The sequence below is a fragment of the Hemibagrus wyckioides genome, linkage group LG16 (genome assembly GCF_019097595.1).
Source record: "Hemibagrus wyckioides isolate EC202008001 linkage group LG16, SWU_Hwy_1.0, whole genome shotgun sequence".
In the NCBI taxonomy this organism is placed as follows: domain Eukaryota; kingdom Metazoa; phylum Chordata; class Actinopteri; order Siluriformes; family Bagridae; genus Hemibagrus; species Hemibagrus wyckioides.
This window is the reverse complement of record NC_080725.1, coordinates 4,028,880-4,054,705: the sequence shown is the minus strand read 5'-3', so window position 1 is coordinate 4,054,705 and position 25,826 is coordinate 4,028,880. Positions and strand designations below refer to the sequence as shown.

At 37.6% G+C, this 25,826-nt stretch overlaps 1 protein-coding gene across 8 annotated transcripts in view; it reads right to left on the bottom strand.

Moving 5' to 3' along the window:
* Positions 1-25,826, bottom strand: part of ntm (neurotrimin) — a 382,749-nt gene that overhangs the window by 4,072 nt on the left and 352,851 nt on the right. For 3 of the 8 annotated variants that reach the window (XM_058412525.1, XM_058412530.1, XM_058412522.1), the window contains 5 exons: positions 11,836-11,970; positions 11,266-11,386; positions 8,858-9,009; positions 7,004-7,039; positions 1,883-1,939 (listed from right to left, as the gene is read on the bottom strand). In XM_058412525.1, the coding sequence (XP_058268508.1) occupies positions 1,883-1,939; positions 7,004-7,039; positions 8,858-9,009; positions 11,266-11,386; positions 11,836-11,970 (501 nt within the window). The remainder of the gene's footprint in view (positions 1-1,882; positions 1,940-7,003; positions 7,040-8,857; positions 9,010-11,265; positions 11,387-11,835; positions 11,971-25,826) is intronic. The other 5 variants (XM_058412528.1, XM_058412527.1, XM_058412524.1 and 2 more) reach the window with 4 other exon arrangements.

Below are 25,826 nucleotides of genomic sequence, written 5' to 3'. Positions count from 1 at the left end.
CTCTTATATGCCCTCTTAATATATGCCTTTCCAAGCAGTGACTTACAGTGACTTACATAAGTATTAGCCTTTTGGTTGGTTTGTTCTATGACTGATTATACCTGCTTGCTGACGTGTTGGAATGACAAATTTTCTTTAAAATACACTATGTTGCCAAAGGTTTTGGGACACCCCTCGAAATCATTGAATTCAGGTGTTGTTTTTCGGGAGTTGGACTTGGCCCCTTTGTTCCAGTGAAAGACATTTTGGACAATTTCATGCTCCCAACTTTGTGGGAACAGTTTGAGGATGACCCCTTCCTGTTCCAACATGACTGCACACCAGTGCACAAAGCAAGGTCCATAAAGACATGGATGAGTGAGTTTGGTGTAGAGGAACTTGACTGACCTCCACCTCAATCCTTTGGGATGAATTAGAGTGGAGACTGTGAGCCAGGCCAAAAGTGGGACGTCTGCCTTCACATGCGCATGAATGTAACATGGAGTTGTCCCGCCCTTTGCAGCTATAACAGCTTCAACTCTTCTGGGAAGGCTTTCCACAAGGTTTAGGAGTGTGTTTATGGGAATTTCTGACCATTCCTCTAGAAGTGCATTTGTGAGGTCAGACACTGATGTTGGACGAGAAGGTCTAGCTCACAGTCTCTGCACTAATTCATCCCAAAGGTGTTCTAAGGGGTTGAGGTCAGGACTCTGTGCAGGCCGGTCAAGTTCCTTTACACCAAAATCGAACATCTTTATCAAACATCTTTATGGATATGGAGGGGTGTCCCAAAACATTTGGCAATATAGTGTATCTTTGGGACTTGGACTATATGCTCAGACTTTGCCAGAAATGGACTTTTTGTCCAGTACACTTTACAAATATGCACTAAAACTGCACATACATATGCACTTTACTTATAAACAGCAATACTATTTAACAATCCACATAGTCATATCTATATTTTGTCTATTTGTTTTTCCTTATACAGCTATTTCCATTTATTGTACAACTTATCCCACTTTATTTCCATTTTATTTATTGATTTAATTCTTAAACTCCATTTTTTGACTATTTTTATTGGACAGTAGTAAAAAAAAAACATTTCACTGCATGTTGTACTGTGTGTAATTGTGAATGTGATGAATAAAACTTTAATTTGAATTTTAGAATATTTAATATTTAATGGTGGTATTTTCTCTAACAAACTCTGGTGTCAGTTTTATATTGTGATTAAGTAACACTTTAACTGCACACTAAATATGAGTCTTCTGATGGCCCCTGGCTGTAACAGAACTAATTAAAGAGTTTCATAGGAACGGCGGTGAATACATATGCAATCAACTTTTCATTTTATTTTAATGTAAATAACTGTACAAACTGTATTCATATTTTCTTCCTTTTTTCCTTTTAATATTTTCGCCTATTCTGTGCACATTTATATCATGTTCTCTTGATTAAGGTTGCAACAAAATGTAGAAAAGGTCAAGGAGGATGAATACTTATGGAAGCACTGTATGTACCAATGACTAATTATAATTACACCTGAGTATTCGGGCACAATAATATTTAATACCTTATTAGAATTCTATACCTTGGGTAATTATAAATGTTAGGTAACTGTCATATTTACAGAAGTATTATTTACTGATAGTTCGGCGTGTCTGAAATTGGTCTGTACATGCCATTATATACAATAGCTTCAAAACATAATGCATTGATATCAGAACACTGCATTAATCGCTGATCTCCTCAGTTTTGCCTTCATTTGCCTCGACTAATTCAGATTTCCCTTTAACTTCGGTTATGTAAAGGGTTAGTAAATTGTTAATGATTGATGTTAGTTAATTTCTAATCATTAACAGATTACAGGTTAGGTCTGGTAGTTCTGTCTGTTACAAACCTTCCCGCAACTGATTGTGTTCAGTGGCTGTTTGCTCTAAAACAGATGAAGTCCCTTCTAAAAAGAGAAATTATATGAAACAAGGCACTTGTTTCAAAAAAAAAAAAAAAAGTAAGACATTTGGGCAGCAGCAATAACAAAAAAAAGCAAGAAATCCAATAGGCAGCTCATTCAGTGAAGGCAACATGTAGGGGAAAAAAACAGTCCTCCCGGTGATATTACCAGTGGCGTTGTTATTGTCGTCATTATTTTTTTTCCCCCTGGATCTAACTGCTTTTTATTGCGTAAATGTGAACAATAGCAAAATCAGCATTTCCTACTCATTCACTTTTATTCAACTTTGTAAAGCACATTCAAGCTAGGTTTGAGAAATAAAACTGTGCACTTTGAACATATTGTTAGAGTATAATAAAAAGTGGTTATGTGTCTTTGTGCGGAAATGTGTTTTTTTTTTTATCATAAAGAAAGTATTTGTGTAGTTGGGAGTCTTTGTTTGTATTTGAATAGCACAAAAGTGAACTCAGAAACTGAAAAGTCAGTGCATGTCCATTTTAATACAATATTTACAGTGAAAAATTATCAGTGAAAAGTTATCAGGACAGCTTTAATTCCTAAAACCAGCATAGCACTTTTCTTTAGGAAATGCCACTCTGAAATCTGTTCCACTGTGTCAGTGGTGGCACATCCATGAAGCCCTACGTAGCTTCATAGAGTATTATTGCATCTAGTGCTCAAAATTTGGAACGCAACAAGCAGCCATAGGAATCATTCTGCCCCAGAGCTGGGGAAAGAGCGAAAAACAGGAGAGTTAATAACAGGGTAACTAGCATTATTCTGTGGTTGTTTTATAGCTAATTATCAGAGATAAGTACATTTCTGAAAGCAAAGGCAAAGTCTAAGTGCAGACTCTGAGCGACAAGACTGTATGCTATTGCTACGTATTACAAGGTGAGGCAAAAAATGTACTCGATAATAATTTTGTTTGATGTCGTTATTAATGTTGTTCTGCCTAACCAACGCCAAAAAAAAGAGACCTAATTCCCATCAATATTTGCTGATTTGTGCCATAATATTTATTTGTGCTGATTTGGTTTTTGTCATATTCTAATGCAAATATTACAGTCTGGCTATTAGTCACTCGTTAGATTAAAAACTATGTAAGGGAAGGGAAGGGAAGGTAAAGTAAGAAAAAAGAAGGAAAGGAAAGGAAAGGAAAGGAAAGGAAAGGTAAAGTAAGGAAAAAGAAGGTAAGAAAAGGAAAGGAAAGGAAAGGTAAAGTAAGGAAAAAGAAGGTAAGAAAAGGAAAGGAAAGGTAAAGTAAGAAAAGAGAAGGTAAGAAAAGGAAAGGAAAGGAAAGGTAAAGTAAGGAAAAAGAAGGTAAGAAAAGGAAAGGAAAGGAAAGGTAAAGTAAGAAAAGAGAAGGTAAGAAAAGGAAAGGAAAGGAAAGGTAAAGTAAGAAAAGAGAAGGTAAGAAAAGGAAAGGAAAGGAAAGGAAAGGTAAAGTAAGAAAAAAGAAGGAAAGGAAAGGAAAGGAAAGGAAAGGAAAGGAAAGGAAAGGAAAGGAAAGGAAAGGTAAAGTAAGAAAAGAGAAGGTAAGAAAAGGAAAGGAAAGGAAAGGAAAAGAAAGGAAAGGAAAGGTAAAGTAAGAAAAAAGAAGGAAAGGAAAGGAAAGGAAAGGTAAAGTAAGAAAAGAGAAGGTAAGAAAAGGAAAGGAAAGGAAAGGAAAAGAAAGGAAAGGAAAGGTAAAGTAAGAAAAAAGAAGGAAAGGAAAGGAAAGGAAAGGAAAGGAAAGGAAAGGAAAGGAAAGGAAGGAAAGGAAAGGAAAGGTAAAGTAAGAAAAGAGAAGGTAAGAAAAGGGAAGGGAAGATAAGGAAAGATACTTTACTGTTATTGTATTGTATATAATACAATGAGATTTAGTGCTGCAACAATGATATTTATCTATAACTCAATGAAAGGAATTAAAAAAAAAAGAAATTAATGAAAAGAGTACACTGTAAAATTATATATAAGATTGCACATAAATGTAATGCCTTGATTATTAAATGTATAACAAGATGTATATATTGCATATTGCATTCACTCCTTATTTAGTAATTAAAATAATCTGAGCTGATTTGTGCATTAACGGACTAATTGCTAAGGATTTGCTTGATGTTTCCCATTCAATGCAATCACTTGGCCAATGACTGATGCTGATATATATAGATATTAAAGCTCAAAAGCTAACAAAAAATTTAGGACGCTTATGACACAAGCCAGCATGAAGATATATAACTAAACAACTTCACTATACTAAATAAAGATTCCTTATCTATTATTTGCTACAGATATCTTGTGTTTCAGAGCCATGTGGAACCAAGAAAAGGTCCTGAATATGACTAAGAGTGAATGGGGACAAATAAATGTTATCCCAAAGTGAAACATCGCTTAAAGCATCCAGTTCAGCCTAGATTAGACGTTGCTCTTACCGCTCTATTTGCCTAATAAGCCCACTTGGAGGTCAAAGTATTTTTGGAAGGGTTTCCGTACTGATGTGGAACCGGGCCCTAATTCTGAACTGGCTAAAAAACACTCAAAAACAATTCAGGTCCAGTAAATAACTAAGGTGTTTAGAGCTTACATAAGAATCATTAGTGTATCTGTTTTTCTCTGGCTGGAGCTGCTTGGCTGCTCCTGTCCTCCTGACTTGCACTTTCATTAACATGCTGTAAAGTCCATACCCTTTACCCGTGCACAGTGTGGGTCAACTGTAATTGCAGTTTGCGACAAACACGCTAATCAAGGAGCAGGTTTGGTGGTGAGATTGCTGACGAGGCTGAGGATGGGGGCTTTACTGTAAGAGCTGTTCTGGGTTTATAATTATAGAAAGGCTTAACGAGACAGTGCTGCTGGCTGAAGAAAACAGAGACTGTCTGAGTATAGCCACGCAAATGGCTGGGAAAACCAGGCCGGCCATTAATCTGTTCGCTTTTCAATCAGCCGTCTGTGAACCAGCGTTCGCAACTGATTATGGGAAAGTAATGACTGTTAAAAAGGGAAAACACTCAGTGAGGAATGAACGGCTAACTTGTGTATGTGTGCCGAGTGTTATCTGAAGATGAGACTCAAAATTTGATTCTGTACCAGACATGTTTTTGAAGTGGACTTTGAAATGAAAAAAAGGGGAAATAAATATAGAATACAGTGATTAGCATTTTATTAGTCATGAAGCTAGAAACAAGAAGACAGAGATCTGACTTTACAATTAAAAGTGGTGCTTCTTTTAATATCACTGTTGTTTATTTATTCTGAACCTATTTGACTTGAATATATTTTTTTACTTTTTTTTGTAATTTAATTTTTTAATTTTTTAAAATTATGTATTAACTATAGCTGTGCTGTATTTGGAAATGTGGATCAGCAATGTTAAGCTTTTCCTTTGAAATTTCCTGCCCAAATGACCTACTGTTTCTGCCACCACAGAACACTATCTATCTATCTGTCTATCTATCTATCTATCTATCTATCTATCTATCTATCTATCTATCTATCTATCTATCTATCTATCTATCTATCCTTCCTTCAATAGTTCTTTCTTTCTTTCTTTCTTTCTTTCTTTCTTTCTTTCTTTCTTTCTTTCTTTCTTTCTTTCTTTCTTTCTTTCTGCTGTTCCAGATTAATAGAAACTTTTTCATAGAAATCATGAAATCCAGGATGCATTTAAAGAGGCTCTAAAATAAGCTTGCTGTGGATGGTATCAATTTGCTTACATACTTCACTGGTTCACCATTTTAGAATGAAAAGAAAATAAAGGTAATCAAAAAACAAAGTGCATTCCTGCTGGTTGACTAAATTGGCTATTACAGTAAAAGCTATAGTCAGTATAAAGCCTCGCTGTATATTAACATGCGCCTCATGATTGATAGTGATTGTAGTGTTGAATAAATACATTTCATTTAAATGGCAATAACGTGAAGACATCATCTTGTGTCACGCAAATTTCTGCCTGAAATTTTTTTTAAAGCTGAAATTTGCTTGTCCCATGTTCAATTATAACATCTTGGACACAAGAGTGTAATCACAACGGGGTTCATGCAAAGACTTTATTACATATCATCCTGAAAAACTAAACCCATTCAAACGGAGGAGAAAAAATGAGAGTTCAGACAAGTGTCTTAATTTCTGTCTGAACAAATGTTATACTGTAGTATCATATGGAGAGTCTATTAAACTTTGTGCTTTGATGGTTTTCTGAGAATGCCTTCTAATTTCCTGTGAATTTGCCGGCGCTCACTAGCCTCTTATTTTAGAGACAGCGATCCAATTATAGCGCCACGGCAGATTATACTCAATCTTGCAGTTGGATAATTAGAATAATACCAGTTTCTCAAAATCAAACTCAAAGTAATTAATGCCTCTCTTGAGAAGACAATGTCATCATTCCTGACTCGAAATGTTTTCAATTTAGGTCAGACATTCTGCATATTGTCCTGACATGGAGCATTTAGTCTGGAAAGCACAATAAGCAGTTCAGGGCATTTTTAGGGCACCAACAGGGAATAAGATTGAACAAAACTTTTCATACTTTGCAGATGAGTACTTACACACAGCAGACGGAGGCATGCATAGCCACAATGAAGCCATGGCATGGTGCATGAAGGTTAGACAGGAAAATAGAAAGACATAAGGAAGAAAGAAAACACATTTAAGCAACAAAGAATGGAGAAGCATTCAACACCCCACTTGTGGTCTACTGAAGACGGACTGAGGCATGACAGCACCATGCTATTCCCCCAGCAGCAATTCTGCATGTCACCGTTTATTACTGACATTACGAATTGGATTTTTAAGCTAATATACCCTTTAATAGGAATGGCTAATCACCACTTTATGACCTGACAGTCACATTCTGTTAGATGACACAAGACAATTATATAACCCTCTTCAGGTTTGGGAAATCTGGTGCAGCAATCTGGCAGATCGACTTGAGCGTCACCTCAGCTACATCGTCTCGTCATCACAATGTGGTTAACAGGAAAATTGAAGCATTCATTTATTTGCTTATTTGTTTAGAAAACATGCAGGAACAGGCCCGGCGGAGACAAGGGCTAAAAGGACATGCTTATGTGGGGTACTAACCTTGCAAGAGCGTCGAGCTAGTGGGTTCAATTACTTCTACATCAGCAAAAACAAACAAACGAAAATGGCAATATATAAGGCAAAGGCTAGAGATCAAGCCATATCAAACATCAGTACATCCCAGAAATTATGAAATCACTGGTAACACATCTTCCACTAGATGATGCCTGACATAAAGATTGTTTTTGTCCATTCTGATGTTGGCATAACACCTGAGTCCACTGACACAACTTTTTTCCTGGTTGTTTTTTGTTAAATATTTTTTGCATTTTTTTTAATATTTATAGATATATTTTATTTTTATGTGATAATAAAAGACATCAAAACTAATTTAGGAAACTTTAGTTAATGTACACATCAAATCGGAAAATGTAATCTCAGTAAATTTGACTCTGGCATGGTTCCCAGTGCCAGACAGGATGGTTTGAGTATTTCAGAAGCTGCCAATCTCCTAGGATTTACACACACAGCAGCTGTTCTGTGTAACACAAAAACTTTACACAAAATTTCAGAAGGTAAAAACACGTTGTACATAAAAGAGGCCAAATTAAAATAGCCAGATTGGGCAAGAAGACAGACTATGGGGAATCAAACAACCACTTTTTACAAGCATGGTGAGCAGAAAAGCATCTCAAAAATCCACACAACATTAAACCTTGGGCTGAATGGGCTGAAGGCCATTCCTATTTACCCAGGAATAGGTATTTGAGATTACAGTGGGTATATATTTGTCAAAAATAGATAGCTGAAGACTGAAAAAAGACCGGATGTTGTCTAGTTTTGCTGTGGAGATGCTGAGATCGGCAGTTTCTAAAATACTCAAACCACCCTTATCTTGCAGCAAAAACCCTACCATGTTTAACATAACTGGTGTTTTCTAATGTTTGTATTTTTGTAGATTAACTGAAGCTCTTGACCTGCATTTATTATATTTTATTACACCACTGCCACATAATTAGATAACTGTTTGAATAAACAGGGATATGGGTATTCCTAATAAAGTGTCCGGTGAGTGTATTTTTTGTATTTGACATTGTTATTATTCTATTCCTTCTCTCACTGCAGTATTTAGTGCATTATTATGATGATGATGATGATGATGATTATTATTATTATTATACCAATAATAGTAATAATAATAAAACTTCTTAGGTCCAGAGATACTTTTACCCTTTCATACACTATAATATATGGTCCAGACTCTCACCCTAAGTTAGAAGCACACAATTGTCCAGAATGTCTTTGTATACTGTAGCATTACAATTTTTTCTTCACTGGAACTGGAACTAAGAGACCTGTTCCAGCATGACAATACCCCTGTGCACAAAGCTTTGTACCTGAACACTTTTGGGATGAACTGAAACACAGAGTGTCCCCTAGGCCTTCTCGCTGGACATCACTGCTGACCACACTAATGCTCTTGTGGCTGAAATTCCCACAGCCATACTCTATACTGGACAGTCTTCCCAGAAAAGTGATGGTTATTATTAAGAGGAAATTCAGATATACATATCGTGTGACCACATGCTTTTGGCCATATATTGTACTAAAATTACACTGAGCTAACTGTTTTAACTTAAACTGATAATTAAATTTAATAAATCTGCAATTCAACAAAAAGATGTTACTTGACTCAAGTGTTATGTCAACTTTATTTATGTCAGCTGATGTTTTCCCCCACTTTTTTAAAGAAATAAACATTTATAAATGTTTATGTAGGTTTTTGTTAGTAAGACTTTTCAGCAAAAGATGGAAGCAACAGTATTTTTTAGATCTATTGATGCTATTGAAATATATTTCTTATGCATAAAGAAAAACAAAGCTTTTTTAATCTACGTGTATAACCTGACTCACCATATAAAATGATGCTTGTGTTTGCACTCCCGAGTTTGTTGATGGCGACGCACGTGTAATTTCCATAGTCTTGCTCAGACACGTTGAGAAAAGTCAGCTTTGACGTGGATCCGATGTCCTCGATCTCAATACCATCAAAGCCATTGAAGATCCTGAAAGACAAGGCAGCATGCTGAGGGAGCTGGATCAGCCCAGTGTGATTTGCACCACATCAGAGGTGCTTTTGAAGAGCAGGGTGACATTTGTGACAGCATCTGCATTTCATGGCCACAGATGGCAGCTGGCCCGTTGCACATTTTAAAAAAAAAAGTAATGTGCAGAAGCCAGAAGATATTAACATCAGCAGCATCCACTAATCACACACAGCTCTGTGATTTTCTCTTTGCTGACAACAAAGGTGGGTTGGAGTGAACATATTGAGATGCATTGCACTCAAATGTGCTTTAGACAGAATGCCTTTACTAGCCGCATGAATATAAAATAAAGACGATGCATCAGGTGAAATAGGAGGCTTTTAAACTGTAATATCCATGATCAAAATAGCACAACAAAATGAGGTGTCTATGGAGAGAGCTGTCAAATCTACCGAGGTGCAAACCTCTGCGCACCCTGTAGCACCTCAATCAGAGCTGAAAGGGTTGCCTGGAGGAGCATATGGATTTATTTCCATTTTAAAGCACACATTTCGTGGTCTCTTAATCCTCCCCCTCCTTTTTAAAATAAATAAATAAATAAATAAATAAATAGATAGACTAGGTTGAATATTATCATTATCAAAATTCCTCAAATTAAAAGAATAAAATTTTGCATATTGGAATTTTGTATCTAATAACCTAATTAATAGCTGTATAAATATAATCAAGTTTTGGTAATTAAAGCATCTTATAATTTTGTTTTAATGATAAATATAGGTCTTGTTGTAAATGAATGTAATGGAAAACATGCATTTCCTCCAGTTGTTCCATGATTATGATTATCTCAAGCCCACTGGGAGGGAAACAAAATAACCTTATGCTAATTGATATCATTTATTTCGATATTTGGCCACAGTTTGACAGGGCTTGTAGTTTAATTAGAAAGATTCAAAACTGAATTGAAGACAGTTAATCCAATTTGGCAACCCTGACTTTTATACAAATACCATCTCTGAAGATGTGCGCATGCTTTACACCAATCCTAACCTGATCCTTTCACAGCAATGAAGCAAGTTTAGATGGAAAATGAAAAATCACTTCACAGCTCTAGGGTTCGATTCTGAGATCAAGTTTCTGTCTATGCATAGAAAGATTCAGACTTGCTATGACCAGGTAAGTTTCCTCCTACCTCCTGAAAACGTGTGTAAGTGATGCTATATTGGCTGTAGGTGTGAATGAGTGTGTGGATGGGTGCATGTGTGGTTCCTGGGATCTTCTACGGGGTGAATTCCCACTTCAGGGCCAGTGCTCCGTGGATAGATTTTGTCTTCCCCCCCCAACCCTGACCAGGACAAAGCGGCTACTAAAGGAGAAAAAAATGACTATTGATGCAACATAATATGAATTAATGGAAAAGACAATGATTTTAAAAACCGAATCTTCAGTATACACAGTATTTGTGTATATGTTATGCCATATGTTGGCATTCCAGTCCAATATGAAAAATTTCAATGGGGAAAGAAACACTATAGTTGCATAATAACAAAAATATTTAATCATGACAGTATTTACTGTAATGCTGGTGTGAAAATGCAGTCAGATGTGAAGCTCACAGGACCAAAAAGACACTACTATTTTAATAATATCCGGTATAACTCACTCATTAAATCTGGACACAAATCAGGAACATCATATTTGCAAATGAAGTCATTTTACACGACTCCTCAACCATTCATCAACCCCCCTTTTAGCATTTTAAAAATATCTGTACTGGCAAATAAGTCTAGTATAATCATGTTTGCCAGTCTGATAATAGAAGGTTCATTAATCCAAACATCCTACCCACAAATATCATAGTGATTACAGTCTTTTTAAAGTACCCCTCTGTGGCAGTTATAGCTCACACATTAAGCTGATATTCAGTAATGCTGACATTTAATAAAGCTTTTGCTTTTCTTTCTCTGTAATACATATTTCAAACATATAAACACTAAAGACAGGAGGAATAATGAAAGCAGTGGCAGCAATACCTGAATAAATATACCATGTTAAATATGCTTTTCACCACAGAATTCCCATTTCTTACTGCTTACGGATATCGAAATAACAAAACACATCAGGGCTCTACATGTACTGTATCGAATTATTCAAGTAACGGGTTTGTTTATTACAGGCATATTAGACACTGATCATAACTGCACTTTCTATTTAAGGGGAAAATGATATGATCTCAAGAGCACTAAGAAGTTAAAGCAGAAGCATTCTTTCATTTACCTTCTGTCGTCTTTGTACCACTCGAAATCTGCCAGTGGGATAGCATCTGCTTCGCATGTCAAGACCCCAGTGTGACCCAGAGAGACACCCACATCTCTACCTTCAAACACAGTGGGAGGATCTACACAAACGAACACACACACACACACACACGCACCTGTTAGTTCGAAACAGCATTAATGAGTGTAAAAAGAACAGTCAATATTAAAATGTCCATGTTATCTTTTATGTGCGTCCCATCAAGTCAGTTCCTCAATGCAACAGACTCACAAATCCTTATTTTCCTACTTGAGGATCCTCTTAACAATAGAAGTGTGTGCAGATGTGTGCACATGTGTGTGCAAATAAGAGATAAATAAGAGATCTTTTCATTTTCCTCATGATTATATAAACCGATAATTATTTTTGCTTACTAACATGCTTACTTTTCACTTGGTTATTCTTAGGTTCAAAAGACTGTCCTTGAGCCTAACATACAATTTCAGATTATTCAGTACAATTCACATACTGTTGGTTCACTTTTACCAAACATGTGGAGTAGATCTGTGTGAACAGAGGAAAAGCACTCACAGTTGACCACCAGCTGCACTATCTTTCTGTCGAAGGCGATGTCGTTAGATGCTGTGCACTCGTACACTCCTGCTTTGTTTCTGCTGACGGAAGGGATCTCAAAATACTCGTCTTCTGAATCAATGTAATCGTTTCCTTTAAAAGACACGGCAGAGAACAGAACGATCAGTCAGTCTTTACCTCATTTGTGTAGGGTTAAAAAACTCTGAGGCTTAAAGCATATACATTAATAAATCAATCAATGAACAAAATACCTGGATTTTTGACACATTAAAGTTCATCATACTCTCATGCATGCTGCACTAAGTCTAACAATAGGTGATACAGTATTTGGGTAGGCTGTTGTGTAATGTCAGCTGAAAATTGCATTTACAGAGCAAAGTTAGGAGATCTTCATTCAAAAGTTTGTGATGGCTTGACTTTTTTGGAGTATTTTAAAACACACACACACACACACACCAACATGCAAATATGGATTCAAAACAGCACACATTTCAATCTTTGTCAAACGCCAAGAAGCTGCACAACGCTGACTTAAACAAAAACATTACAAAATCCCTGGTTCTGTGTCAGACAGTAATGCAGCCTGCTAGATTCAATGTTCCGCAATGTGTGAGACAGCGTCTCACACCAGGGAGAGACTCGACTGATGACAAGTGTCAGAAGAGCAGCATCTCAAACAGAACAGTCACAGCACCTACAGAACAAGCACTATTTCTATACAACAATCATTACACCACTATGTTATATCGAGAAGGAACCTGCGGAGAACCACTTTATTCAGAACACCTGCATACCTGTCCATTAACCAATTAGACGAGTATTCCGCAGCAGTGTGTTCAAATGAATGAAGAGCTTCAGAAGAATTGTGTTCACATATGAACCAAATAAATGTTCCTCATATTATGTACCTCAACCTGTTTTCTGTTCTTCTTCCTAGATTGCTCTGCATGCCTAATTATCTACGTTCCATATCATACTGAGTATTAGATTGTGATTAATATGTTGTCTGCCTCCATAAAACCATGGCACATGGATCCTTACTCTACTGAATTTGGATTATTACATAAGAATTTCTAAATTTCCTTGGGCTATTTTCTTGGAAAACACGGTCAGCAAATCCAGCAAATCTCTGTGGCTATAGAGGAACTCACTGTCATACCATTTCCCCCGCAGCCATAGCACTAGGGGATCTGCTCATGACTCATTGCTCACAAGTCACAAACTTGAAAGAAACTCTGCATAAACCCTGCACAGCCCTGCCTGAGATGTACAGCACATCCCCTAGAAAATGTAAGGGCTTCTACACAGTGTTTTCTCCTTTTCACTAGCCAGTCCCAAGATATCAACAAAAAATAACTATACTTCTGCTTAATAGAAGGGCACTGATAAGACTGCACTGGGGTGCTGCCCTTTATCAACTTTTGTGCTATATGGTGCTACAACTGCCCCAGAGCAAAGCTTTTTGGCTCAGGCATTCTGGGAAGTTTCGATCATCGGGTTTCAGCAGCTGACTATGCATCCTGCGTTCCAGTTTCTGCACCCTCATAGCCGAAAGTTGCTGTACCAACCCTTTTTTGAAAAGTGCATACTTTTGATACCTCAATGAGCCTCTCTAAACTGAGATCATCTGAAAAAACAAACAGCTCACCTTGATGTAGGTCAGTCTGCTCACCATTCCTACCAATAATCTGTTGAGAGCCAGGTGTCTCCTGCCCAGTATCAAACCACGACTACCTGAGTTGAATGCAAATCAGAAAGTGATGCAATGTAAAGCAATGATAAGATACCCATGAGGGAAATGTAGTATTACAGGAGGGAGGGACTCTGCATGTACTATTAAAGAAGCAATATCAACAACCCCGATGAGATTTCCCATCACACACATAATAGAAAACAAAAGGTGTACTCTATTAATTTGCCCATCCCAGGATTACCAGTCTGAATATTTTCCAGTTCTTCTTAACTTCTGCGTAGCTAGCAAATTCAAGAAGACATAGCATGGCAGTTAAGAATCTTTGTCGTTCCTGTTAAATATTCACACATGGGTGGGACATCTAGTGGAAAAACAAATAAAATCATCATAACCCTGATTACCCATAGAGGAATCTCATTTTTCATCACCAAGTCCATTCATATCACCATTGTGCTGAATATCCCCTGGCTAGCTTATAATAATCCATCCATATCCGAGAGGTAAAAGCTCTTGCAGTTCTCTTCCATTTCTTGCAGACTGTTTCCCCAAGACAGAAAAGAATTGCAGATCCCTGTGCCTTACCTAAATCTCAATGGTAAAGCCAAGGTGTCTGAACTACCCCCACATGCCACTGTGCAACTGACCCATTGTTGTTGAACCACAAACTTATGCCATTGAAGAACACATAAAGAAAGCATTAGCACTGAATTATATTCATCCCTCTATTTTCCCTGCAGCAGACTTTTACAGAGACGTAGGATGGAGACCACATAGTTATATCTGAACCAAGAGACTGATCGCTTCTTCCAAGTTTACTTTTGGAACTATCAGACAGAGCTGTTACCTCCCATGCACACACTCACATGGGCCTTAATGCATTTTAATATGGTAGGATATCAATCCCACACTAGACCCCACGCATGCGAGGGAGAATGCCTGGCTACAACATACAGCTCTCAACTATGGCCAAGTCGAATATTTAGCTATTCACAATGGACCTAGGTCTGATAGAGTGACTAGACTGCTAAAATCCAATTTGTAAGGAACATCAGTTAATAAACATCACAACCAGGTGATCCAGTTGTATAGCCCCGCTGTCATCAATTGTGTACTTCTGATACATTTCCTCAGTGTACGTCTATAACAGCAATAAAGATCAGATGTCCTGATCTCCTTTTAGCCTGAATTGGCCTCAAGTGCTGTTTTTTTAATTACTTTTTCTGTTACCACTATGCATGTATGTTGTTCTGATGAGGCACTGTCGGAGACGTTATTTTTTTGCCAAGAATTCAGAGTTATCATGCCACGTAAGCCCTCGATGACCCAACCAAATCGGCAGCATTTTATAACTGCCTAAAGAGCAGAATTTGTTTTCTGAAATTGCTGCAGCATGTTATTCCCCAGGATACACAGAAATGTTGAACCCCTTGGCTTCATCAGAAGTAGCTATATTCTGGTTAGGCTCATTAGATATCTTTCACAGTGATTCCAGAATCCTTGTGTTGTCATCAACACTTTCGTTCGACTGATTTTATTTGTTTTCTTTAGGTTGTATTATCTGCCCACAAAGCTGAGGGTGCATACTGTACACATTATCCCCATAACCAAAGGGTTAATCTTTATAATGCATGCTTACAAGCTATTATAACCGACAGAGATAGTAAATTACCCATGGTTACTTCCTAGAGCTCTGGGTTGAGCTACACATAGGGGGTGGAGTGACTTGCATAATGGCACCCACGTGTCTATTTTATCTTTCCAATGCTGCAATGTTCACATCTTTGTTCCTACACAATTCCAAGCACATTTTAGCGCAGCATGCCTACATCCGTTCATCAATTTTAGACCAGCATGCTGGGTCCTAGCTGTAGGAAGTGGCCTCTGTTAATGGCTCTTGTCCCCTCCCTATTCCAGATATTAGAGTGGTGACAAAGCCAGCTCAGGCAAGCTTTTGGAGGGTCTGACAAAATCATAGAAGGCTTTTGTGAGGCTCGGAGTGTATCTCAACTGCTTCTGATTTGGTGTGATCTATGCCGCTTATATATGCTGTTACCACACCAAGCCTTTTGACTCTGACAACATCTAGCTCGTTTCTGTTAGCTCAGGGTCTGATGCAGGCCCAGGCAACTGCTTATAGTACACCCACATTTAGATGCTGATGTGTTGCCACAGCCCTAATTTAGTGACACACTTACTCAAGTGAGGTATCAAAAAAAAAAAAAAAAAAACAACTGTAGTGGAATGTTATTCTATCATGAACTCCATATAGAGGACATAACCAGTGATGAGGTGTTTTTGATTTTAGATTCAATTAATTAGCAGCATTTACTCAGCTATAGGAGTATTATACTGTAGAAATGATAATGTATTAGAACCAACACATTAATATAAGCCATTAATATTTGTAACCTGGAGCCACCATAACTGAATGATGGGACATCATTAAAACCAGTTAGCTGCTACAGACAAGTACAAATATTTCAAGATTTTTTATCTAATTTTTTAGATTTTTAGTATTTTACCTAATGGAAGCCGAAATAAGTAGATTTCAGTAAAATCTGGGGCTAGTAACCTCAAAAAGAGTCCCTCTACTTCCACTAGGCTTCCACTTATATCTAGGATCATACTGTTTAATAATCCAAATGATACAGTTGGAGAATATCAAACACTCTTTTGAAAAGTGAAGGGCAAGACCGTGAAGGTGTGAAAAATGTGATAAAAAAATCTTAAAATCAATACAGGTATACCCAATAAAAAGATTTAAGAGCCTGTGAAATATGATCTCTCATTCTGGTACATGTCAGGATTCTGGCAGTAGCATTCTGGCCGGATAAGAGAGTGTTAGAGTAATCCAGTCTAGGTGACACAAAAAGCATGTAAAAGTTCCTTACTGTCAGCCAAGGAAAAATGTCAAGAGCCTCAGAGATATTACAGAGGTGACAGTATGCTATGTTGCAGGCTTTACAGGCTTGCTTTTTAAAACTAAGATGACTGTCAAAGCTGACTCCTAGCATTCCTGATACAAGGCTTGGCCTTCAGAGACAAGATGCCTAAATATGAAAGTAGTATATTTTCTTTGCATATCTTCAAAAGTAAAAAACTAAAACAAAACAAGAAACTGTCTGTAATAGAAGAACAAATTTTTTTTAAAAAATAAAAAAAATACATATCAAGCCTTTAGGAATTCATACAGATGTTGTTGTTGTTGTTTCGGCTGCTCCCTGTTTGGGGTCTCCTCATCGGATCATCTAGTCCACATATTTATTTTTGGCACAGGTTTTATGCTGGATGCCCTTCCTGATGCAACCCTTCCATTTTATCCAGGCTTGGGACCGGCACTGAGAGTTAATCCCTCAGGGGATGAGTTAGTTCCCTGTTACTGAACCCAAGCCGATGAGAGCGCAGGATCCTGCCACTGGACCACCAAGGGACAAGAACTCATCAAAAACAGTTGTATTATGTATTATTATATTCTCAGCTCTGTCAAAGGTGCCATGGGCAGCTAATTAAGGCAAAAGAGAGAGATTAGTTTCAGACAGGTCTGCAAATCAGATTTTAAGTCATGACTTTTGGATTCCTTCATTAATTAAATACAACCAACTGCATTATTAGTGAGCTTAGCCACAGTGATCTAACCGACTCTGCTCTTTCTATTCAGTTTCTACTGGTCGCATTCATAAATTCATATCTATCTATCTATCTATCTATCTATCTATCTATCTATCTATCTATCTATCTATCTATCTATCTATCTATCTATCTATCTATCTGTCTGTCTGTCTGTCTGTCTGTCTGTCTGTCTGTCAATAAATTTCTGCAAAAGCACATACCTCTGTTGATGTCTACAGGGGCAGAGTAAATTAAGGGATCTTTCATGGAGAATGTATCACAGTCATCCAATATGCTGTCAAACACAAGATAAATATGGAGCATTGGCAGCAGGTGCATCTGAGAGTCTCTTCAATCACACAGGAGTGATTGTTGAAACGAGACTATTTATTTCCATTCTGAGTACTTCATGGTTGCCATCCAGGATCATATCAAAGAGTGGGGACTTACAGGTGTGACAATTCATGATTTGGATTTAGCAAAGCACTACAATGCTACATTAAAATGCTCAGTGTTCATATTCTCAGCTTCTGCAAGGCCAGTGTTTTTAAGTCTGCTGCCTTTGAGAATTTCAGATTGGATGTCCTGGGATACAGCACAATACTGCATTGCAAATGGAAAAGAAAAAGCAGAAAGCAAAAGCTGAAAAGGAAAAGCCCAGGTTACAATCTGAGTGTTGACAATCTAAAGCAGGCTCACACTGATGTGATGTCCACAGTCTGTGTATGATTGGATCAAGTTCAGATCAATACTGATTCCATGCTCCTTCCCGCAAACAAAAGACTGTAAAGCCAAAGTCATGATGAATGAAACACTGTGTGGTTTTTACTATTATAGCCCTTTGAACAATTGTAAGCCCTGTTTAACACAGACTGAAGATGTTATATGTTGTTCTGATTCATCTATCCTAGTTGAGGCAAGTACTGACATTTTTATTTCTGGGCAACAACAGAGGAGTCACTGAGAGCGGATGGTGATGATAAATGCCATCCGCTGACAGAATGTGTTCTCATTTACCTTAAGACTATATATTAAAGACATAATTCAATGCTGTTATCTCGATTTCTACCTGCCTTTGTTTGTTGACTCTAATATTCACATCTGAATCTGTTCTTGTTTTTTATTATTAGTTTATTAATGACCATTAATGACCTCTGCCATTAAAAATACTGGAAAACACTGAAACAAAAACTGGACTGGTAGAAAATGTTGTTTTTTCATTCCCATATTACTACAACTAAAAATTTGCAAAATTTTAATCTTATTCATCTTCTGAGCCAGATAGGGGTTAGTGGTTAAGGCGTTGGGCTACTTATTGGAAGGTTGTAGGTTTGAATCCCAGGTCCACCAAGCTGCCACTGCAGCATGGCCCTTAACCCTCAATTGCTCTGGATGAGGGAGTCTGCCAAATGTCAATGTATGTCCTACAGAACGTTGTCATTATTTCTAATTTAGTAAACCGACTATATGCTGCTGCTATTCAAAATAGGATCCTTTAAGCTGCATTTCATTATAATCTGTATACACTAAGGTTAAGGCTTAGTGGTTAGTGGCTTAGTGATTGCCAGCCTTAGTGATTGTCCTGTGTGTGTCCTGTGCATGTAAAGACATGTGTTGTAGACTGACGGGCATTTAATTGTCTGTAGTGTGTAAATCGGTGTGTGAGTCTGTCTGTGATTTTGCTCTGTGTTGGGTTGACACTCTGTCCAGGTTGTGCCCTGTGACCCCTGGGATAGACCCCAGACTTTCCAAGACCCTGTGTCAGTTATTTTTACAAAAAGGATGACTGTTCATTTAAGAAGACTTATATTCTTCATTATTTAGTTTCAAAACTAAATAAATTATTATTTCTAGAGACCCCAACAGAGATAACATTCTGCATTACTATTAACTTGATGAAAAGACTGAGAAAAAGGAGTAAAGTATCCCTTGTCCAATGCCGAACTTTTTGTGCTAGTTTTAAGGCTTTTATGCAGTTTTTGAAATGAAGTACGAGTGGGAAACCTGGCAAATATACCCACAAGCTTCATACTCAGTGTCTTTCAAGCTCAGCATGAAAGTAATGCAAGTCGCACTTGCGCGACTACTTTTTCAGTCCCGATGCACACCACTAGTCTCAACGTGAAGCTTTCTGGCAAACCTTGTGAAAGTAACTGTTGAAAAATATGTCAATAGCTCTATTTATACTATTAATTATTAATGGGGGGTGTTTGTCCTCTATGATAAATCTTGCATCCTGTCAGCTAAAGTAACATGAAGAATACATTTCTATCTCATTTCTCTAGTTCACGTTCGCATCACATATGGCAAGATGATAACACCATGAGAGTGAATCATGAATTTATTTACAATTCTGAATTTGAACCGTTTGCAAATCTAAAATGTGAGGCTTTATACCACCTGTAGCTGTCATTATAATGCCAAATGCCAGTTATAATGCCAATTTATTCAGTCTGCAGGATCACACACTTTATTTTCTATTTTCATCTAAAACTCCAAGTTAAAAAAAATCTAACGCAGCCATCATTCTTCAACTGGTAGAATTGTGAATTTAATCAGTAGTTAGATTAAAGTTCTTCGATATAGGAAATGTGTGATACAGATAAATTTTCATTTTCACTATCATAATTTTTTTGTCCCCAGCACTTTTCAAACATAGTTACACCCATGGTGTTTTCTATTCCATACACTGTCTGAATGAGATTTCTCTTTCGCATTGCATTTCCTCTAAATTCTGGTAAGGTTCATGCCATACTGCCCCCTTACTCTACAAACTCACATTACATACAGAGCTGAGAATTTATACTTACACGTGCATCCACACACAACGACTGTCATTCTCAAAGATGCTCACAGAAGTATAAAGCATGCCTAAGTCAGAAATAGGGATTTTTCATCACCATTTTGTCAACAAAATAAGCATGGAGCATTAGATAGTGACACGGAGTGTCAGTCCATGACAGCCTTGTGGCATTTCACACTTGTCAATCATACCGAAACCAGCTTGTGGATATACAAATAAATTTAAGTCTAATTTTATTATTATGAATCCATTTTCTATAGTAAACAAGGCTGCAGGGAGCCTGGAGTCTATCCCAGGTGACTCGGGGCACAAGGCAGGGGACAACCTGAACAGTATCCCTTAACTTCACACATTTGCACCTACACATGTACACACACGCTGTTGCTCCAGAGCGGTATGGATGCTGAATGACTGCATCTGCATCTGAGGAGGGTTATGTTACAGGGCTGGATCACAGTCTCATCACACAGGGCAGATGGAGAAGAGAAGGGATATGTATGTACTCAGTGTCCTGATCTCAGTGGGCCTAATTTATGCTGGAGCTGGAGACAAACTGATTCATTCTAAATCACATATGTGAGCATTTACATAAGAAATGAGTGTCTGTAAATTTACACATTAGATGACTAACTAATGAAAATCATCAAAAACCTGACAGACTTCAGTTCGTATAATTTGCAGGGATTACTACACTTTCAGATATGGATCATACTGCCAAGTTTAAATTGTTTGTTTATTTACATTTACAGTATTCATAAGTGCTTTATATCAATAATATAATATATTATATAATATACTTCCTGCTAGTTCGCCAGGTCATCGAAAGCATTAAACAACGTCGTCATCATTTAATTATAACAAAAGAAACCAGTTTCCCTGTGATACTGGGTAACATCTTTTCTCCTTTGTTTTCATGGCGCACATTTTTCTCTTCACATTCACACCGAACCTTTCCTGTAATTTCAGGTGCTGTTATGCTGTTAAATAATATGCATTTTTATTGGCATAAACATGGGTCTAAATAACTTTCACTTTAAAATTTACTCTCACCGTGCATTTTGCTTTTTGTTATGGCATTTCACACGAGTCACTAGCCTAGCACAAGTCTGGTAATTTGCAAGTGATTTTCGTTCATCAAGAAACACGTGTTAGAGTATGAAGAAAATCAGTGACTATGAAACTTTTGTAAATTTTTTAGTTCGGCTTGGCTTACATGAACATTTAGACACGTTACATATCTTTACTGAAATATTGATAAATGAGGAAGACTTGATGAGGCATTGCAACACTGGATATTCAGTCCTCACACCATTTAAACACATTCCACCTGTAGATTACCAAGCCCTTTCACAATTCAGCCGATTTACATTTATAAATCCACAAACTCCATAAATGACAAATCTCACAGAGTTGAAAATAGCAAAACGATGACTAAGCGAGTCAAAAAGGTGCAGCACGAATTAAACCTTCCAGTAATGCAACTCAAGCACTGCACTGTATCGGCTACACAGACACACACTAACTCTTCCTCCTTTCACAAGACTTCATCACAACCTGTTCGGGGTTGCTTTCTTTCATTTCAAATCATTTCTACTAAAAGACTGCGCTTCCAAAAAAAATTACATTTGTGCACAATTAAAAGAATTAAGTGGCTTAAACTTAAGTGACAACATAATCCATGTATGAAATTGCAGCAACTTAGCACCAATTATATGATTTGAAGCTGATCAATCACGGTTCACATTAGAGAGCCTCGCTATGAATAAATTTACTCAAACCCAGCAGCTCTCACAGGATATTAACGTTGGATTTTCATGAAGACCACACTTCTTGTGTAAATGCTCCTGCAAAGGATTTACATACAAATAGATTCATGTGCATGCAGCTTGATAATTGATGTGACAACAAAATATAAAAAAGCCTTCACATAGCGCATAGAAAGGTATGATGCATTATTGTATTATCCACCCAAAAAGCAAAAATGAGGCACATAGACGTTTAGTAAGTATCTGTTACTTTGAATATAATGCTGGCTTTGACAGAGAAGATCACTTCTGATAAGTGCACCTTGATTCAAAACCGTAAAAATATACAAAAACTCCACAGCTATAGCGTACGATGAAATCAGAGCAAAGATGAAATCGTGTCTTTTGGATGTGCATGAGCGCATACAGAGGATTCAAGCAAATTAGTTAATATAGGGCTGTGATACGTATATGGTTTGCCTAATAAGCTGATTTGCCAGTGTATTAGAGTCAGCCATATGCTCTAATAAATTGAACATGTGTCATGTGACAAATCAGGCAGACCAACGTGTACAGTTAATGCTTAATTAACTAAAGAAATTGAAAATAAAGTGAAGTAATACAAGGGATACTAATGCAAACAATGATTAGGAAACCATTCCAAGTATTCCTACCCATCCATTTTCAGTAAAGTTTATCCTAGACAGGGTTACAGAAAGCCTGGAGTCCATCCCAGGGGACTTGAATCATAAGGCAAGGAGATACCCTGGACAAAGTGTCAACCTGTCACAGGGCACAAAAGCACAAGCTCACACATCGTATTTAGAGATGCCAGTAAGCCTGTAACAGTTGTTGTAATGTTTTTGGGCTGGGGCAGTAAACCTGGTATCTAGAGCAGGGGTCCCCAACCTTTTTCGTACCATGGACCAGATTGATACCGGATCATTTTACCATGGCCCGGGGGTCAGGGTGGGGGAGTGACACTGGGTCATTTTAGCGTGCTAAAATGTCAAATTTGGGAGTGTGGCATGGTTAGAAGTGGCAACTTTTCAAAATAAAATACATGTTTCTTTGTGGCCTGGTACCAAATGATCCACGGCCCGGTACTGGTCCGTGGCCCGGTGGTTGGGGACCTCTGATCTAGAGGAAAGCCACAAACCAAAGGGAGAACAAACACGTTCCACACATGCGGGGTGAAGCCAGGACTTAAACCTTTATCCCAATGGCGCAAGGCAAACGTACTCCCCAACATTACTAATGTAAAATGAAAGAAACCTACTACTATCATCCTACAGAAAACAACCCTATAGAAGAAAACATATTGCAGATCACAGGCGACTCATAATAAACAGCATTTAGCACATAATGCAATCACAAATGCACCACTCTGACTTAAATGGACAAAAGATAAAAAAATGCATTGTGTACATATTCTATTCTATATTCTAGCACTCAAGGTGAAAAACAAATCCAGACATGAACGCATTGACTTCATATATTTCTGCAAAGCTGCTTTGTGGCAATATCCATTGATAAAAGTGCCTAACTGAACAAACAAAGCTGGATTGAATTACAATATTTTAGCTTTACTTAAATGGACATTTTCATGGTATTTCTATGATAGTACACCATATCACAGGATGCACTTGGACATTCAGTGCTTCCAGGAGTGTGACAATGAGTTTGCTTCAGTGACCTGGACAGTCTCTGGATCTCAACCCAATCAAGTATCTCTGGGATGAGGTTCAATGAGCTTTTTGCCTCCCACTGCACAATTTCCAGCACAATGCAGCCAGCATGTGGTAGAATCCAAACCCAGGCAAATTTATGCAACAAGCCACAGGACTTGAGACATAGTGATTCAGAATAGATATAAATGCCTGTTTTTATACTCATTAAATTACAGCTAATGTCACATACTTCTACCTCATTATCCATCATTACACGAACTCCAGTGTGCCAGGGTTTAAGAACTGTCCAAGGGTGGTTATTTACAGAATGCACTTTGTACACTTTCGGAAATTAGCTTGCTATTTAGACCCAAACTTTATTTCGACTAAATTCGCTTTCTTTTGAAATGTGAGACATTTCTGTGCGTGAGACATCAACTTTCATCTTAATGCATGAATGCCACAGTGCTGCTAAAATTCCTGATTCTGAAGTCAGGAAAAAAAACTGCTAACTCATTTCCTATAAGAGCGGCTCAGCTCTGACGAAAGTGCCAGCAATAAGCAAATCACAGTTTTATAATAATGCACTCATTCTAATATGGTATTGTTTCTATAGTTACAACTAATCTACAGGGATTTTGGATTGAAAATGGTAAAGTCATTTAAACCGAATAATAAAAGAGAATGTGTAACCGTTGCTATGGTGAAACCTTCTTTAAGGAAAAACTGAAAAATACTTTGGAACATATATTACATGTATATAACAGTCAGAGGTAAATGCTACGTTTTCTTTAACTTTTCTTTTATAGTGTGAGAGAAAAAAGCAGCAGTTCCTGTAGGCTTGTGCAACATAATTTACACATACGGTTTTATATGGTTTTATACTGCCACAATTTCTAGTGATCACACATTTTGTGTAGGCGCTCCCAATTTAACAACAGAGTATGCTAGTGGGAGTTTTCATGCAAAAATCCGCCAAGCAAATCCATCAAATAAATCCTCTCCAAAAATGTTTTTAAAACAGTTGATATGGAATGATTTGTGCAGTTGTTTTTAATGCTCTGATTTTAAATGACACATCCTTGAAGCTCCACCCCCTCCTTTTTGTCAGACTTTCCTAGTCTTGATTAGTTCTGTTGCATCCTCTGTGGTAATTGGACCTGTTCTTTGTACATTTATGTAAAAAATCACCAAGCATATGATCAATATACTAATCCTGGGTAGGACCACATACTTGTGGTATGGAGTTCACAAAAAAAACATCTCCTTTGAGATTCCGGTCCATGTTGACATGATTGAACTTTCAATCCACGAATCACCCTTTCTACCACATCCCAAAAGATTTCTATTGGATTTAGTGACTGGGAAGGCCACTGAAGGACTCTGAACTCAGTGTCATGTTCATGAGACCAGTTTGAGACGACTTTTGCTTCATGACATGATGCAGTAACAAGCTGGACATAGGCATTAGAAGATAGTAAATTGTGGTCATGAAGGGATGCACATGATCAGCAGCAATACTCAAATAGACTGTGGCATTCATGTGATGATTGATTGATATTAACAGACCCAAAGTGTACCAAGAAAACATTCTCCACACCATTAGACCATCTATACCAACCTGGACTGTTGACACAAGGCAGGTTAAGTCCATGGATTCATGCCATTGGTGCCAAATTCTAACACTATCATCTGTGATCTTCAGCAGAAAACTTCTTCAGACCAGACTATGTTTTATTCAGTTCAGTTTTTGGTGACTTTGTCCCACTGCCTCGGCTTTCTGTTCTTGGCTGACAAAAGTGGAACCCAACGTTGTCTTCTACTGTTGTAGCTCCTCCGCCCCAAGGTTCGACATGAGATGATTTTCTGCTCAGAGTGTACAGAGTGATTATCTGAGCTGCTGTAGCCCTTCTGACACCATGAACCAGTCTGACCATTCTCCAGTGATCTCTCCACCTCTCCATCTCTTCTCAACAAGGCAAGAATACCCATCAGAACGATCATTTATACTGTTTATTTAACATTATTAATTACTAATAAATACATGGACATTGCACTTTTGGATTTCGCCTCTCCTGAACAGGTCAGAGCTCAGATGCATTTAATCACTGAGCAACAGCAGATCGAGACTGAACTCACTGACCATGTGAACACTGCGCAAATGATTTTTAAAAGGATTCAGTCAAAACTAATTACTGCATTGTTTACTGTACAATACTGCAGAATCACCCAAAAATCCACTATCCAGCTGAGTTTTAACGATTATTGCTGCCGGCAAGCATTTCCTGATAGCGCACAGCTGATAATATTATTCTTCCCATACTATCCTTAAATCTCACATGCTGGCTGTGAATCCTTGTTTTCCTGTCTTTTTTAGAGGTTCTGGGTGATTAAATCACTAATCTTTTTTTTTTTTTTTTTACTGGTGAATCGAAAAAAGGGGGAAATCAATATATCCCAAGCCTGCA